General features: G+C 51.0%; 1 protein-coding gene across 3 annotated transcripts in view; it reads right to left on the reverse strand.

Moving 5' to 3' along the window:
• Positions 1-2,421: 2,421 nt before the first annotated feature.
• The window catches only part of DOCK1 (dedicator of cytokinesis 1), a 493,587-nt gene continuing 481,159 nt past the window's right edge, over positions 2,422-14,849 (reverse strand). For all 3 annotated transcript variants that reach the window (XM_028119986.2, XM_028119987.2, XM_028119985.2), the window contains 5 exons: positions 14,492-14,637; positions 11,652-11,850; positions 8,949-9,102; positions 6,638-6,798; positions 2,422-3,573 (listed from right to left, as the gene is read on the reverse strand). In XM_028119986.2, coding sequence (XP_027975787.1) covers positions 3,478-3,573; positions 6,638-6,798; positions 8,949-9,102; positions 11,652-11,850; positions 14,492-14,637 — 756 coding nt within the window. In that variant the 3' untranslated portion in view covers positions 2,422-3,477. The remainder of the gene's footprint in view (positions 3,574-6,637; positions 6,799-8,948; positions 9,103-11,651; positions 11,851-14,491; positions 14,638-14,849) is intronic.

A 14,849-nucleotide genomic window follows, 5' to 3' on the forward strand; every position in this document is an offset into this window, starting at 1 on the left:
CTTTAAGTCAACTGACTGTAGATGTGGAAACCACATCTACCAAGTATCTTCAACGCAATAGCTAGATTAGCATTTGATTCACCGGATGCTATAGCTTGTCCAAGTTGACACATAAGATTAACAATCACAAGTCTTTTGCTCGGGGCTGAAACGAACCCACCGGTATTGGCAGAAAGAACTTTGCTGTGCATCAGACCCCACACAGTCTCTGCTCCCCTCCTGTGCCTGGACCGCTGTGCTTAGGCCATCACAGAACGTGGATGGAGCACGGGCTGCTCTGTGTTGGTGGGAGACAAACGAGGAGCCCCAGTTTGGCTTTATTTGGGTGCAAAGGGTTAATGGCTCATCAGGTTTCCTGTTGGGTTTTTTGGAGGCATCACCAACTAAACAGTAGATGTTTAAATAATTCAGAAAAGGCAGATTGGAGGAAAAAAAAAAGCATAAAGTCCTGAAAAAGCCCTTAAAAAGTAAGTAAAATGCTAAAAAGTAATCAGAGATAGAACGAAAACACGAGAGCTAAAATCCATGATGTCAGCCAAGACTTCGGGGAACGTGGACCATAATGCCCGACACCATAAAGGAATCAGAGCTGAAGAAATCTGTGAGGACGTGAAATGATCAAATCTTTGCAAGAAAGAATAATCTTAACAGTGATTAAACACAAATTTCTTTAAATACTAGCGAGCACTCTTCAAGCACCAAGGGTGGTTTTTAAAAAAGAAAAAGTTTTATACTTGTAAAATACAGCTCATGCCTATCTTCTTTTAATAAAGATTTGAGGAAAATACATATTAAACTGGGTAGTCTCAAATAAAGTTAAGTAGGGTTAAGTAAAGATGGATTTGTAATAGACTGGAGAGCACTTTGGAAGGCAGGAGAATAAAACTAAACTGTAGCTGAATGCGTGAGAGCGAAATTTGGCTTTGAGCTTCCTGGCACCCAAAGCAAAAACAGAACATAAGATCTCCACCATTCCTGTTTTAGAGCATGCATTCTCAATGAGGCAGTATCACCTGTCAGGGGGTGAAAATCGGTGCTTAGGGAACAAAAAAATCTTACTTGGTTCATGTAAAAGGCATAGATATACACAACGTACATAAATACATACGTAGTAAATCTGTACTGTTAACATTTCTTGATGGGGAAAGGATTGGGAAAAAACGTCTAAAAAGGCTCCTTGGAAGTTAATGATGAAAGAGAGGTTGAGAAATATATATTTTTTTTCTGAGCAAAAAAAATGTATCATTGCATCTAGTTGGCAAGCGGTGCCCCTTGACCTCATCCCAGGAGTGTCCTGGGAAGACGCTTGACACAGGACCCAGCTCTTTCTTGAGTATAGCCTTGCAGTCCAGCCCTTGATTGAAAAGATGAAGACATTTTATGTCTGCATATTCTCCAGCTCTGGACACCAGCGTGGGATTCCCAGCAGTTGGGGAGCATCTAGCAGCGAGGGGGGATCCACCGAAGTGTGGAGTCTGGGAATTATCCAGGAAGACTTTCGGGAGGAGGCTGTGTGGGGACAGAACTGGAACCCAGATGCCATTCTCGAAGAAAAAGAACTATTTTTTTGTAGGGCCAGGAACTATTTTCACAATTTGGGGCAACAGCTTCTGCAGTGTGCAATGCTGGCTACCGGACAAGGACCTGCCACCAGGGGCTGGCCTCTCCCTGGCTCTCCTCTCCCAGGTCAGCATGCCCAATGCACTTATTTTAGGATCTCGGATGGTGTGCAGTTTCCAATCTACTCAAGGGAGGAGGAATATTTCTCTCAGTCAAAGAGTAAGAATTCACAAAGGAAAAAATTCTATATTCACAGGAGTCTCACATTTCCTGGGGGTGGACTGGATATTTACAGCAAGGACGAATAAACTGCGGGCGGGGGAGGGGGTCAGCGATCGAGTGAGAGAGTCTCCTGGGTTCTGCAGGAGGTTTCCCGGAGGTCTGGTTGACGTTGCAACCCGGACACGTGGGGAAAGAACAGGCAAGTGTGCTTTACGTGGGAAAGAGCATCCCACCGCCTTCTTTGTTTCTCGCCACCTGAGATCCACAGAGCTCTGGAGTCTGATGCCGAATGACGCATCACACTAAACAAAACCCTCTCTCAAGTCAGCAGCTGCAAGGGGCAGAAACGAGGTGCAGCCGCAGAGCGGGGTTGGGCTGAGGGGAGTTAAGTGGCGGCAAGCTAGGCTCTGCTCTGCTCTTTCTGTAAAGACATGCAGACGCAGAGGGACACAGGTGCTGTCGATCCGGGCCCCAAGGGAGAGACAAGGGGCGATTAAGGAAGATGCACACATACAGAAAAGCGGGTCACAAAGCTCTTTAAGAAAGAAAAAGAGCAACAGTGGCATTTACAAACACATTTTTTTAGGTCAAGGGATAAAAACGGTAATATTCAGACACTGAGTCTTTTTAAATGGCTTTTTATTTTTTGTTGTCAATGCATAACTTTTGAGCCTACTAGAAGAGTATCATGATTATAGTGGATAAAAAAATATAGATGGCAGAATAAAAATATTAGGTTATACAAAGTTAGTTGTTTTGTTTTTTTAATCATCGTCCACCAACATTGTCAGGACTTCGGAGCTTAGGAAAAAAAAAAAATCAACAAAACGTAATTTGTGTTTTTTTTACACTTCCAGCAGTTAAAAATTAAGAACACATATGGAGAATCATTTGCAGACGCCTATTACAATAAACGGAAGGACCAAAAACATTAAAACTTAAGTTCTAAGAACCATCATATATACAAACTTCTGTACAGAATGAGGACAGAAAGAACTCACCCAGTTAAAGCCATCTCTGTGCTATGGGCCTTCTCTTTTTAAAAAGAAAGAAAATGGATCGTCCTATACGTGGATTTACTTTCCCACTTGATCCAGTATTTCTAATGGTGTCTCCACTTCCATAAATTAGTAACTGTTCAGTAGCTGAGAAATAATCCTATTTTAAATTAGACCAAAGGAAATTAGGAACTGCCCTGAAAGGCCTGACCTTAACTGCCCCATACAGGTTGAAGACACACTTGACCACAATGTCACACCCACCGGGGGAGGGCTGAGAAAACACCCTTCGGGGGGAAGCTGGGGGTCAGCGTCGGGAGAAGAGGAGCACTCGCTCACTACACGGTCTCGCGGTGACGGCCTCACCTCTCCTACTGAGCCAAACCCCGGTCAACCGCGGTCCTTGCTCAGTGTCATTTGGCACAAACGGAGGACTTTTGGGCAAGACTTAGGATCTCTCAAGACGGACACAGTCAGAAGCCCCCAATTTTGAGAAGCACAACAGTACCTTTCAGACCCACATCCACCTTGCTCCCCGGTGCGAAAGGCCACTCACGCCACGGCTGGAAAGAAACTCCTTTTCAGGACAAGCAATTGCACGGCGTGTCCAGGCCCCATGAGGGAAAGAGCAGACACAGGAGAAGACACAGAGGGAGAGGGAGGGCTGCAGCGTGTTCTCCATGCAGGCCTGCGGCCTTCACTGCACGATGCCCGAGTCCACCGACGTCTGCTTGCGCGCTGTCTTTGGGGGGGGCGGAGGTGGTGTTTTGCTGGGCAGCGGAGGCGGTACGTGCTGGAAAACACAGACGGAAGGCAGGTGCCGGGTTACTGAGGTGCTCCGGCGGGGGGGGGGGGGGGGGCCCGAGCGGCGGGCACGGGGCAGCCACGGAAAGATGCTCTGCACCCCCGGGGGGTGGGGGGCCGGCCCTCTCTGCGTGACCTGGGGCTGGGCAGCTGGTGGCGACAGGCCTTTCTGGCATCTCCGATCAGCTGCTTTCCACAGAGCACATCAGACGTCTGCGCGGCCCCCTGAGAAGGGAAGGCGTTGCTCTCTGCGGTTTTAATTCCCGGTGCTTTGGATCCCCGGGGCCCCTGGAAATGGACTCGTTACAGACCTGGACAGTTTAAACGGTAAAGAGCCAGGGTAGAGGGGCAGAGCAGACCCAGGGCCACCCCGGCGGCCTGGCGCTGTCCCGGCTGAGCGCTCCTTGATGAGGATCCACGGGCCTGGACTCATGCCCCCTGACGATGTCCCTCAACTGTTCAGGCACAAACAGGACCTTGGACAGGCTCTCCAACGGTGGGCGAGAAGCCCCCCCTTTGCTCTTGGAACTGGAAAAGCCGCATGAGAGAGGGTCAGCTGGGTACCTGTGGCCACTATCCAAGGGACTCATTTAAAGGCAGTTTTCCATTCAGTCTCTTCCAAAACTGCAAACTGAGGGGGGATGAGCAACAGCAGGGGATGTTTGAACTCTTCATGAGGGAAACACAAGATACACAGAATGGGCACAGCTGTGTCTCAATGAAACTATTTATAAAAAAAGGTAGCAGGTCAGGGCGCCTGGGTGGCTCAGTCGGTTAGGCGTCTGACTTCTTGATTTCGGCCCTGGTCGCGATCTCAGGGTCACGAGATGGAGCCCGAGGTGGGCTCTGTGCTCAGTGGGGAGTCTGCCCGGGATTCTCTCTCCACCTCTCCCTCTGTCTCCCCCCCCCCCCCCCCGCCCCACACTCTCTGTCTCTCTGGACAAGAAAAAAAGAAAAGGCAGCAGGCTGTACTGGGTCCATGGGCCATCATTTGCCCTTAGAGTCCCACAAATGATTTGACAATTGCCAAGGTGCCAGGAAGACCCCTGCTTAAGGGCCCTGCCAGGGCGGGAGTGACTGAGGACAGCCGGCAGCACCCTCGCGGCCATCACAGACACCCGCCCCAAAGGAGACGCTGTAAATATGCGTGGGTCCAACAAGTAAGTGAATGAGTGAGTGAGTGAATGAATGAATGAACGTGGTGAACAGATGAAGCACCGAATGAACGGATGGATGAACAAATGAGCAGACAGGCCACAGGCAGAATGAACCGGAGGGAGATTGCGGGACACTATCACCTAAGCGAGGGGGGGATCTTGTAGCAGCCTCTCGGGGGAGGCTCACGCATAATGCAACGTGAGGAAAGAAGTTTCAAGGACAGAACAGTGACACAGCAGTCTCTCCCCCGGTGACCAAATTTCCTCCCGATTCGCAGACAAGGAAATACTAAGACACAGAAGAGAATAAAGAGGGAAACATTGAACTGAGGCACTGACATTGAGACATTATAAAAAATGAAGTAGAATAGACTCTGGGTTTTCTCAAGGTTGGTAAGAACAGTTGAAAACAGACAAAAGCAAACACCTATTTCGAGATGTGATAAAATGGTTGCTTCCGTACATGTGCAAGCCACCGTGGTGGGTCCGAGCACGCCAGACTGACCCAGTCAGATGCGGGCACAACGCTGCAGACGTCCTTCGTGCCCGGTAGGAAGATGGCGGGTTTAGCGCGATGAAGCAGAATGATAGGTCAGATGACTGCTTCTAAGAGCCATTTGGAAAGAAATGACAGCTTAACGTGGTGACAACCAGAGACAGGGTTGACCACAAGCCCGAGGCCGATCAATGACAGTGGCAGAGGTATGGAGCACCCCCCGAGGCAGATGAGCGATCATTATCCTACAATAGCCCCCCAGGCCTGCACAGAGGGGTGCACCCTGGAAACACCACCGCCTCCAGCGGATTACGACACACTAATCCACCGGCGTGTCACTGGAACTCGTGCTCGTGCTGCGGGGAAATCAAACAAGAAACACACAGCAACGAGACTTGGGTAATTAATCTAACTGAATTCACAAAGGCTCGCACATGTTCCTTCCTGACCCAACAGCACGTGGCATCAGTCACTTGGAATGATGTAGCAACAGCACCGGAGATGAGAAAATGTTGCCCCTGCATTGATCTGTAACAAAATAGATTTGATCATATTTCCAAGTTCAGAACTTTCAGTTCACTGGTGGAGGGAGACCCGGGGGACATTCCCACTTTTCCAATTATATAAAGGTATGAAAACAAAGGTGTGATCCCTTAACTAAGCTGTTGGAAAAACAACAGCCCAACCAATCAATGTTCTCACTCGACTCCCTGGGCCTCTTCCCTTCTGACTTGGAGTTAAAAGTTGGCGAGAAAGGCCAGACTCCCGTTTCTGTGGTTGCAGCAAACCATTCCAGCCTCCTGCAGAGCCATCACGGGGTAACGTGGCCCCGTCTCTGGGGCCAGTCCCCCATCACGGCATCTCTGGGGACAGAGGGCCGATCTGAAAGGCACTGTGGCCTCTGAAGGTTAATCATCCCTTCAGCATCCAAGATGAAGTCCCACTGCTGGTGTGTGTTTTTAGATAAAAGGAAGAATCGAATACGTGTACTGTAAATAAAGCCCCTCTCTTCTGCCCTGCTCACAAGAGGAGGTAATAACCTTGCAGAACACTCCATGCAAAAGTACCCGTAGAAAGAAAGAGCGAGCGAGCACACAGGTTTATGTTGGTTTTTAGGGGGGAAAGCGTGCACCCTGACCTCAGCCTGCGGCCACCCGAGAACAGAAAACCTTGAGAACCAGAAGAAGAATGGGTTGGATCTTTAAGGAATGTTTCCAGAGCGGGATGGATGCCACAGAACCAAGGTCCCGCGGACAGAATTCTTATCGCTTTGACCTCTTTTGTCAAAATCAAACGTGGGCTGGCCCAAAGCAAGCACGCTAACATCAGCAAGGAGGGAGTTCCGTTTTGTGGAGGGAACGTTTTTAAAAACCCACGTTTCGGGTTCCCGGCTGACTTACCCTCTGGTGAGGAGGAGGGGGCGGGGGTGTGGGCGAGCTGATCAAATCCTGGTTTTCCACCAAGTTCCCATAATCCGCCATGCTGCCTTTGAGAGGCAGGGGGGGCGGGACCTCGGCCGTGTCCATCCCAGTCACGCTGCTCATGCCGTTCAGCTCCAAACCTGGAAAACCGGATCGACTGAGAATCAAACGTCCCCACTGAGTGCCCAGGCGGCTGCTTCACCTTCTCTATGGGGGGGGGGGGGGGGTGGGAGGGTGGGTGGTGGGGGGAGAAACGCGTGTCGACTGAGAAGAGAGGCGAGCTGGGAGGGGTAGAGAAGGTGAAGGGTCGGATCCCCGCCTAAAGGCATGTTCTAGAACAAGAATACCAAAGTGCCACAAACACATCTAAAACAGGAGTTTAAAGGAGGCGTCGATCCACTGTACAAATAGCCATGTCAAGCCTGGGCCCCTATCAGCCCCTCCCGGGCCTCTGCGTGTTGGTGGCATCTAAACAGCGGGGTGTCACAAGGACTGTCTACCCAGGTGTTTTCAGAGCCTTAGCCAGCGTCCTGCGGCCATTACTAGGAGGGCTGCACGAAGCGAAAGCTAACGATGCGGCAGCCAGCCGGTCACCCACCCTTCAAACCTCTCTCGACAGGGAGACCCACGATGGTACGAAACGAAGTTATTAGCAGTCATGGGCACTGTGGTTGTTACTTCTAAAGAAGCCAAGGGGGAAGTGCAACTGATTTTTAAAGCCAACTGAAAAAACAGCCAGTTTCAAATGGAAGGACAATCATTAAGACAGGATACCCTCTCAACCCTCGTGGAGGCTCGTAGGGAAAAAAATTGTTTTTCTTTTATATTAGAGGAAAATTGACATTTTTACTGATGGGTCCCACTGGATGAAAACTCCTTCATTAGGGGAAAGGCCTCCTGGGGGAGTTGTGGGCTTCTCAGGAAGGCTCGGCAGTGAGTCCAAGCATCGAGACAAAACGAGTCCGATGGAATGAACACCCTTGTGACTTCTCGCTCGCCTTCTTATCTGTGTTGTGGTAAACCGCACAGAAACATACAGTTTACCATTTTAACCATAATTCATTGTATAAATCGGTGGCACTGGTTACGTTCACAGTGTTGGGCAACCATCACCGCTATCCGTTTCCAAACTCTCTTATCATCCCGACCATATTTAGAGGAAACAATAAAATATTTTTAGAAAAAGATTCTGGGATAATAGCATAAGGATATGAGGATGCGACACCCAGAGACCGTCGCCTTCCCAGCGGCTGGGAAGCTGCTCCCTCAGTTAGGCTCCTCCACGGCCACAGTGCGAACCCCCGACCTGATGGTCCCCAGAATGGCCACCGCTCCCCTTCCAGCAAGAAGAAAACCAGGTGCAAATGACAATGGTCCGTGCCTTCCAGAGCCTCTGCACAGGGCAGAGGAAGGAGGGTGGGTCCTCCGGAGGAGGAAGGTGGGCCCGCACTCCCTGCCACCTTCTTCCCGCCGAGACCTCTCCTCTCTGGCAGGCCTGGATTTAGTGCTGAAAAGCTGACTGCCCCTGGTAGTGGGTTGAATCATGTCCCTCCAAAATACATGTCCACCCAGAACCCCAGACTGTGACCTGATTGGAACATAGGCTCTTTGCAGATGAAATGAGTTAAGGATCTCAAGATGAAATCATCCTTGATTTACGGTGGGACCTAAAGCCAAGAGACATCGCAGTGTCTCTATAAGAAGAGGAGAGGACTCAGGAGGTAGGCCACATGAAGAGAGAGGCAGAGACTGAAGGGGTACATCTGTAAGCCAAGGAACACCGAGGATTGTCAGAAGCTACCAAGGCATGGAACAGTCTCTCTCTGAGCCTCTCGCCTCCACGAGGGTGAGGGAATAAATCTCTATTGTTTTAAGCAAATAGGTTTATGGTAATAGGTCACGGCAACCCTAGAAATTGGGAACCACTAGAAAAATTAGTTATGTGCTTAGCTCTTCAGAACAGTCTGGAAATGCTTCTTCACTTTACGTGCCTCCTGAACACAGGAAGGCCCAAGAGCCTCGTGTGGTTCGCATCCTATGACACCAAGAGGGAGGCTGTCCACGCGCCCAAGCCTCTCTCGGCACAAGGGGGAGCCCACTACCCCCTGCCACCAGGGGACTTGGGAAGACCGGTTTGTCGAAGCCCAAGGGGGACTCCCTGTACGCTGGGTGTTTGGGGAAACGCCATCTGGGGCAAGGTGAGGAGGCGAGCCTAACTTCACAGCGTCAGGGCAAGGAGGGGGTCACAGAGCAACGTCAGCAATTCCAACGTGGAGAACGTTCCACTCACTTGACTGCAAACTGAAGCTGAGCTTGGCCCTTGGCGTGACCGCAGGGGGTGCTGGCTGGGAGGGCGGTGACGACGGAGACACGGAGAAACGTCGTTCACTTCCGGCGACACTGAGCACCTGGCTCTTCGGTCTCTGGGGCCGCAGGGGGCTTATCTACAGCACGGGAAAGAGCACAGTTAGGTTCCGCCATGGCTGAGCTGTGTCCCCCATGACTCACAGGCCGAAGTCCTCACCCTCAGGACCTGTGACCGTGTGTGACCTCACCTGGAAATACACTCCTTGGCAGGGGAGGCCATTAGGGCGGGCCCTAACCCGAGAGGACCGGTGTCCTTATAGAAAGGGGGGATCTGGACACAGACACATGCACATGGGGAGAACTCCAGGTGAACGCGCGGGCACAGATCAGGGCGATGCCTCTGTGAGCCAAGGTATGCCAAATATTGCCTCGGGGGAGGCCTGGACAGGGCGACGGTGCGCGGGGACTGGCAACAGTCCTATCCCAGGAGGCACGTTCTGATGACTCAGGAAGCCGAAGGATGCTTTCCTGGTGCAAGGCGTATCTCCCCTGGAGGGCCCTCCGTCCCGCCCCAGGCTCTGAGTCTCAGCGGAAGGTCATGAGACTGTTGATGATGCCAAATCAAGCAGGAAGCTGAGCCCAGCCCCCCGGAGGGACAGAGGTATAGCCTCTGTCGAGCAGAAGCTTCGGGGACCAGGCGTGGGGCGAAAAGCTAAGGCCACCCCGGCGGGCCCAGGGACCACCAGTGGGTGCTGGCCTTGCCCCGGGGCATGGCGCTGCTGCTTCCCCTTGGGCAAACCTGCCCCAACCTGCCCCCCTGCTCTGCCCCGCGACCCCTGGCTTGTCCCGGGCACACGGAGGATGGCCTAGGGAACACCTCGCAGACATCGCTGACCACTGTCCTCTGGAGGACGAGGCCCTCTGGGGAGAGACAGGTAGCTGGGCTGGACCGAGAACAGTGAGTCTGCCCCCAGCCAGAAGTCTGCCTGTCCCCAGAGCCGCTGCGGCTGCAGTTATGCTGAGAGTTGTCAGAAGCTGACCGGGGGGCCGGGTCCTGTGCTCCGAGCCTGACGGTCGCCAGCGTTCGTTCCTGTGCACTTGCCGAGGGCACTTCAGGCCCACTTTGGCCGAACTCGGCCCATCTCTGCCAGCGTCCCCGCAAGCCAACAGGGCCACAGTGGGGAGGGACAAAACCTCCGTGGGACGGCCAAGTGCCTGGCCCGACCTTCGACCTCTTTCACACAACTAACCGTGAGCTCTGCCATGGGGTTCACCTTCCCTCAGGCCCCTGGTATTAACAGCTTAAGAGGGAGCTTAAATGAAAATACATGAAAGGACATGCGGTGTGTCTGGCCCCTGGTAAATCTCTTGTGCTTCTGTTAAGTCCCCCACCCAGTTCTGATGTTCTGAGACTTGAGATCTCTCTCCTGGGCTTGAGAGACGGTGACCTTGGCTATGTCAGCAAGGTCACTGTCACCCCAGCTGTCCAGAGTAGTGGCCAGAGAACACTGGGGGGTTCATCAGAGACCTCTTCCTCCGGCTGCTGGAGGCCCAGCGCCTGGCCAGTCCCCTTCCTGTGCTCTGACGCCCCTGGCCACACTCAGGGTGCAGTCAGAGCTGTGTCTAAGGCCTCAGAAGGCATTCGCCTTCTTGAAGGCCGTGTCGTGGCCCCCGAATCTGCCTTCCGCCTCTAGAGAGCCAAGCAACACACGCCTGCCTGTCTGAACGGCACGCAACGTGGGTGAGTCGTACCCTCTGGCTTTGAGATACAAACGCGCCAAGAAACATGTCTTATTAAAAGGGGGTCCCACGTGAGCCCTTCTGTCAAGCAACCCTTCAATCACAGCCAGGACAGGCCAGGGGCTCCTGCCTGGGACGGGCACGTTCCTGGCCACCGTCCGGGCAAGGGTCCCTCGCTTCTAGGGGGAGGCGGCTCTGGGCCTGACTTAACCTTTGAAGCTGACAGCCTGTGAGAGCCTTTCCTTGATTTCGTTTCCAGCCCACAAATAGCGCTTTCTGAATAAAGTTCACCACAGGAGCCACCCGTGCCTCCTTTGTACCCTCAGCCTCCAGCACCGCTGTGCGCTCCGGGGAACGGCAGCCCCGGGGTCCAGTGCGTGCGGCACGGGTTCAGGTGAAACTCCAGAAAGTCCTTCTGGAACATGGCAGAGAAGTAAATGTGGGGCAGATGAGGCAGGGAGGCCAGCGTGGAGCCGCGTGCTGCGGGCAGATCCCAGCAGGAGGGGCTTTGGGACTCCCGCCGAGCAGATTCTAACTCGGCGAGTACCTGGGGCTTCGAGATTTCGGGTCAGGAAGGGGACAGGCAAAGGCCACAGCCGGCCTGGAGGACTGTTTTCAGACAAGAGAAGCGTTCCTGTTCATCTTCTGAGATGTCAGGATGTGTCTTGGAAGCAAGTCCTGCATTGCTGCCGAGCGGCTAGAACCAGCGGGGTCCCTTTGGGACGGGTGATGAGTGCTAAGAGAGGAGCTCCACTCTGAGCCTCCGGACGCCCTACGGCATTGGGTGGTACCAGGGGACGGTCGGGGGAGACCTCAGATTGGCAAAGTGACTGTTGGATAGAAAATTCAGTGTCATCCAATTGACAGCTCCATTGGCTAAATGCAGAGCAAAGGTAGGTCCCAGAAGCTAGGGCAGAGTGGGGAAGAAGGTTCCCTGAGGAATTACCGTCTCTGAAAGAATCACAGCCTCAGACTGCTGCCCGCAGACGTCAGTGGGTTTAAATTCCTTATCAAACATCTCTTGATGTTTGCTGTTCCTTTTTTCCTTCTTCTTGTCCCTCTTCTCCTTCTCTGGGTCGTCCTTGTCTAGCTTGTCCTGGGACCTGGAGTGCATTTTCTTTGGCAGGAGAGGCTCCAGAGCAAACCTAGAAGAAACGGTTCTTTAAATCACTCATGACTTAAGTGGAGAACAGTTGCTTCTCACCCAGCAGATAAATGGGAGCCTGGTCCCGGGGAATCTGAAATGCTGCCTGGGAACTGCGCAGGCTTACAGGAAAGGAAGGATCTAGAAAGAGAGGCCAAGGGGGAATTAAGATACATATTAACCAGCTGTAACAGAGAGACTCTGTTTGCAACCGGACAAGATCCAACTGGAAAGAAACAGAGACCAAGCGGAAAGAAACAGAACACGCACAGGAGGGCGGGGGAGTTGTGAAGTCTGAGTGGATAGGACACGATGACATAGAAGAGATTATCGCAGATTTCTGATGGGAGGTGGTATTTAGGGTATGTTTCAAAAGGGGCGGCCTCGTCTTGTAGAGATTCATACTAGAACATTCACAAATGCAGTAAGAAGAAATAGGCAGATGCTAATGCAAAGAAATTTCCGTTATCCCGATTCTGACCAAGTTCCTACAGCCAGCTCAAGATTACAGATACGTCGGCTGCTTTAATTTGAAAGCCTTTTGGATGGCTCCATGAGAAGCAAGCCGATTCCAGCTCGTAGGTACCTGAAGAGGCCCTGCGTTTTTCAGCACTGAGCACTGAGCTGGAAGACCCGGGTATTGGCTCTGCCACCTACTGGGGAGTCTCCACAAGCCCTAATCCCTGTGGGCTGGACATCCCCAGTCTCAAGACAAAAGGAGGACACCACCCGCTCTTGTGCCTACTGATTCCAACTGGCTGGCATAAAACCATGTTAATGGTTAGTCTACGGAGTAAGTGGATCTTGGATTAGCTTCTAAGGCACGTGTTAAAGCTGACTATGCACGCACATCTACGTGCAATTGTAGTTTGCTATTTTAACACAAGCCTGGGCTGTGGTGGTGGTGGTGGTGGTGGTTGGCAGGGTGGGGGGTCCATCCTGTCTCTGTCCTAGTAAGTCAAATCAGGAGAGAGAAGAGATGACTCGGTTCTAAGGTTGGAGTTACATCCTCTGCAGCAGGAAGGAGTTAGGAGGGAGAGCCAACATGGATAACGGTATGAAAATATCTTGAAAACTTTATAAACTTCCAGTTATAAAATAAATAAGGCACAGGAACGAGAAGTACAGCATGGGGAATATAGCCAATAAAAATAAAATAATCCTCAAGATTTTATTCTAGGTTTTGTATAACTTGAGACAATTAACGTAGGGGGAAAAAATAAGATCGATGGACAACTTTCAGCTCAGGGGGAACCCCTATAAACATCTCGATGAGTACACAAAGAGCCAAGAGGAAGACAGGTTACATTTAAAATTTTTCACATTATGAGAAGCACCTGCCGACAAGATGAACTTTTATTCTGCATGTAACCTGTGCCATTTGGGACCAAAGTCTCATTTTCTCCACGTTAATTACACAGCTAAGGGTGGTAACCCTAGAATGAACAAAAATCTGGAGTCTAATAAAGATGCCTCCCAGTCCAAGGTTAAACAATGCCTCCTGGGAGAAGGAGGTTGTGTATTCACACGTGTGATACGCCACACCTCTATCTAAGACCTCTAGATCAATTTCCACCCTCACCCCTACGTTCTTGGAAATGTAAAAACCTTTTCATAACTAGCTTGGGGATTTTCCTGGGGAAAAGTTGAATTATATTTCTTCAGCAATCTTGCTCTAAGTGACAAGCACACATGATTTAAATTCCTTTAAAATGAGAATTTCCATATGGATTTGGCTTTATAAGTAGCAAACACTGACAAATATTACTGTTAAGAAAAAAAAAATGTGGGTTTAGTTCTCAATCCTCCACTGGGCACACCGGTCATCAGTAACAAAGGGCGCTTAGATCTGAGCTGTTCCTTGGGGCGCTCTGGAAGCGTGTGTCTGCGTGTGGCGGGGACCAGGAGCCTGTGGGTTTGGTAAGGCAATGGACGGAAAACCAAAGGGGGTTGGACAAACACACCACTGTGCAAACTCAACAGTAAAATAATTAGCAGTTGGTCTCTGGGATTTAAACTACATGACACATTTTCCTTTCTATTAATAAGAACAAACTTTACATATTTGCTACTCAAAGACACAAAACAATTACTGATATTTTTTAACACTCAAAGTTAACACAAGAGACACAGTGGGAGCTCCACCAAAATTAACTAGTCTATTAGCTTCTTGTTTCGCTCTAAGGTCACTTTGTGCTGTTGAGTGCTCAGCAGCAAAACCGGGGTCTCCAGAGAAGTCTTGTAGAAAGAAGGTGGCCTTGCCAGCCCTCAAGCCTGACAGTGTGAGACAGTTCTGTGCTGGTGTGACACCAAGGCAGTGAGCAGGAGATGAAAAGTACAAACACACAGTCAGCAAGCAATGTATTACACTCCGTCTAGAACTTCTAGAACAGAACTGAACCAACACTCACTGGAGGTTTTAAAATCTGATGGAAACCTTACTCAAATAATTTTTTCTCAAAAACTCACAAGACCCTGAAAGTCATTCTGGGCACTAGAGTTGCAAAGTCTTGGAGGGTTTCCGTTTCAAAGACAGTTTCGATTTTAAGAAAAATCCTCTGTTGTGACCAAACAAACCCAGGGTCCTGGCGGCTCCTCACAGGACCCTCTAAACCCCCTCCCTGCTGCTGAGCCGGACTCACCCATCGGAGCCTGGCCTGGAAGGGGTGCTGTCCGATGACAGGGAAGACACAGAGGCCACTGACAGAGGCCGGGATGAAGATGGCATCGTGAAGGATCGGACCATGGACCGGGGACGGCTGCCTCTTCTGTCATCCAGACTTGAGGGCTGACAGTAAGAGAGAGAGAGAGAGAGAGACAGAGACAGAGGCTTGTTTGATGCTCTTGTGCCAAAAGATTTCTGGCCCAAAAATGGTCAGAACCTTGGGACCAAGTGGTCTTAGCAGCCTAGATTCTAGACCAAAATTGTCCACACTTCTATGAGCAGTACATATTCTTGTTCAGAGTTAAAGATGAAAATGATGATTATTTCGGGGTTTT

This window comes from Eumetopias jubatus, unplaced genomic scaffold (assembly GCF_037043125.1).
Source record: "Eumetopias jubatus isolate StellerSeaLion01/CBP00866 unplaced genomic scaffold, mEumJub1_p1.0 scaffold_17, whole genome shotgun sequence".
Classification (NCBI taxonomy): Eukaryota; Metazoa; Chordata; class Mammalia; order Carnivora; family Otariidae; genus Eumetopias; species Eumetopias jubatus.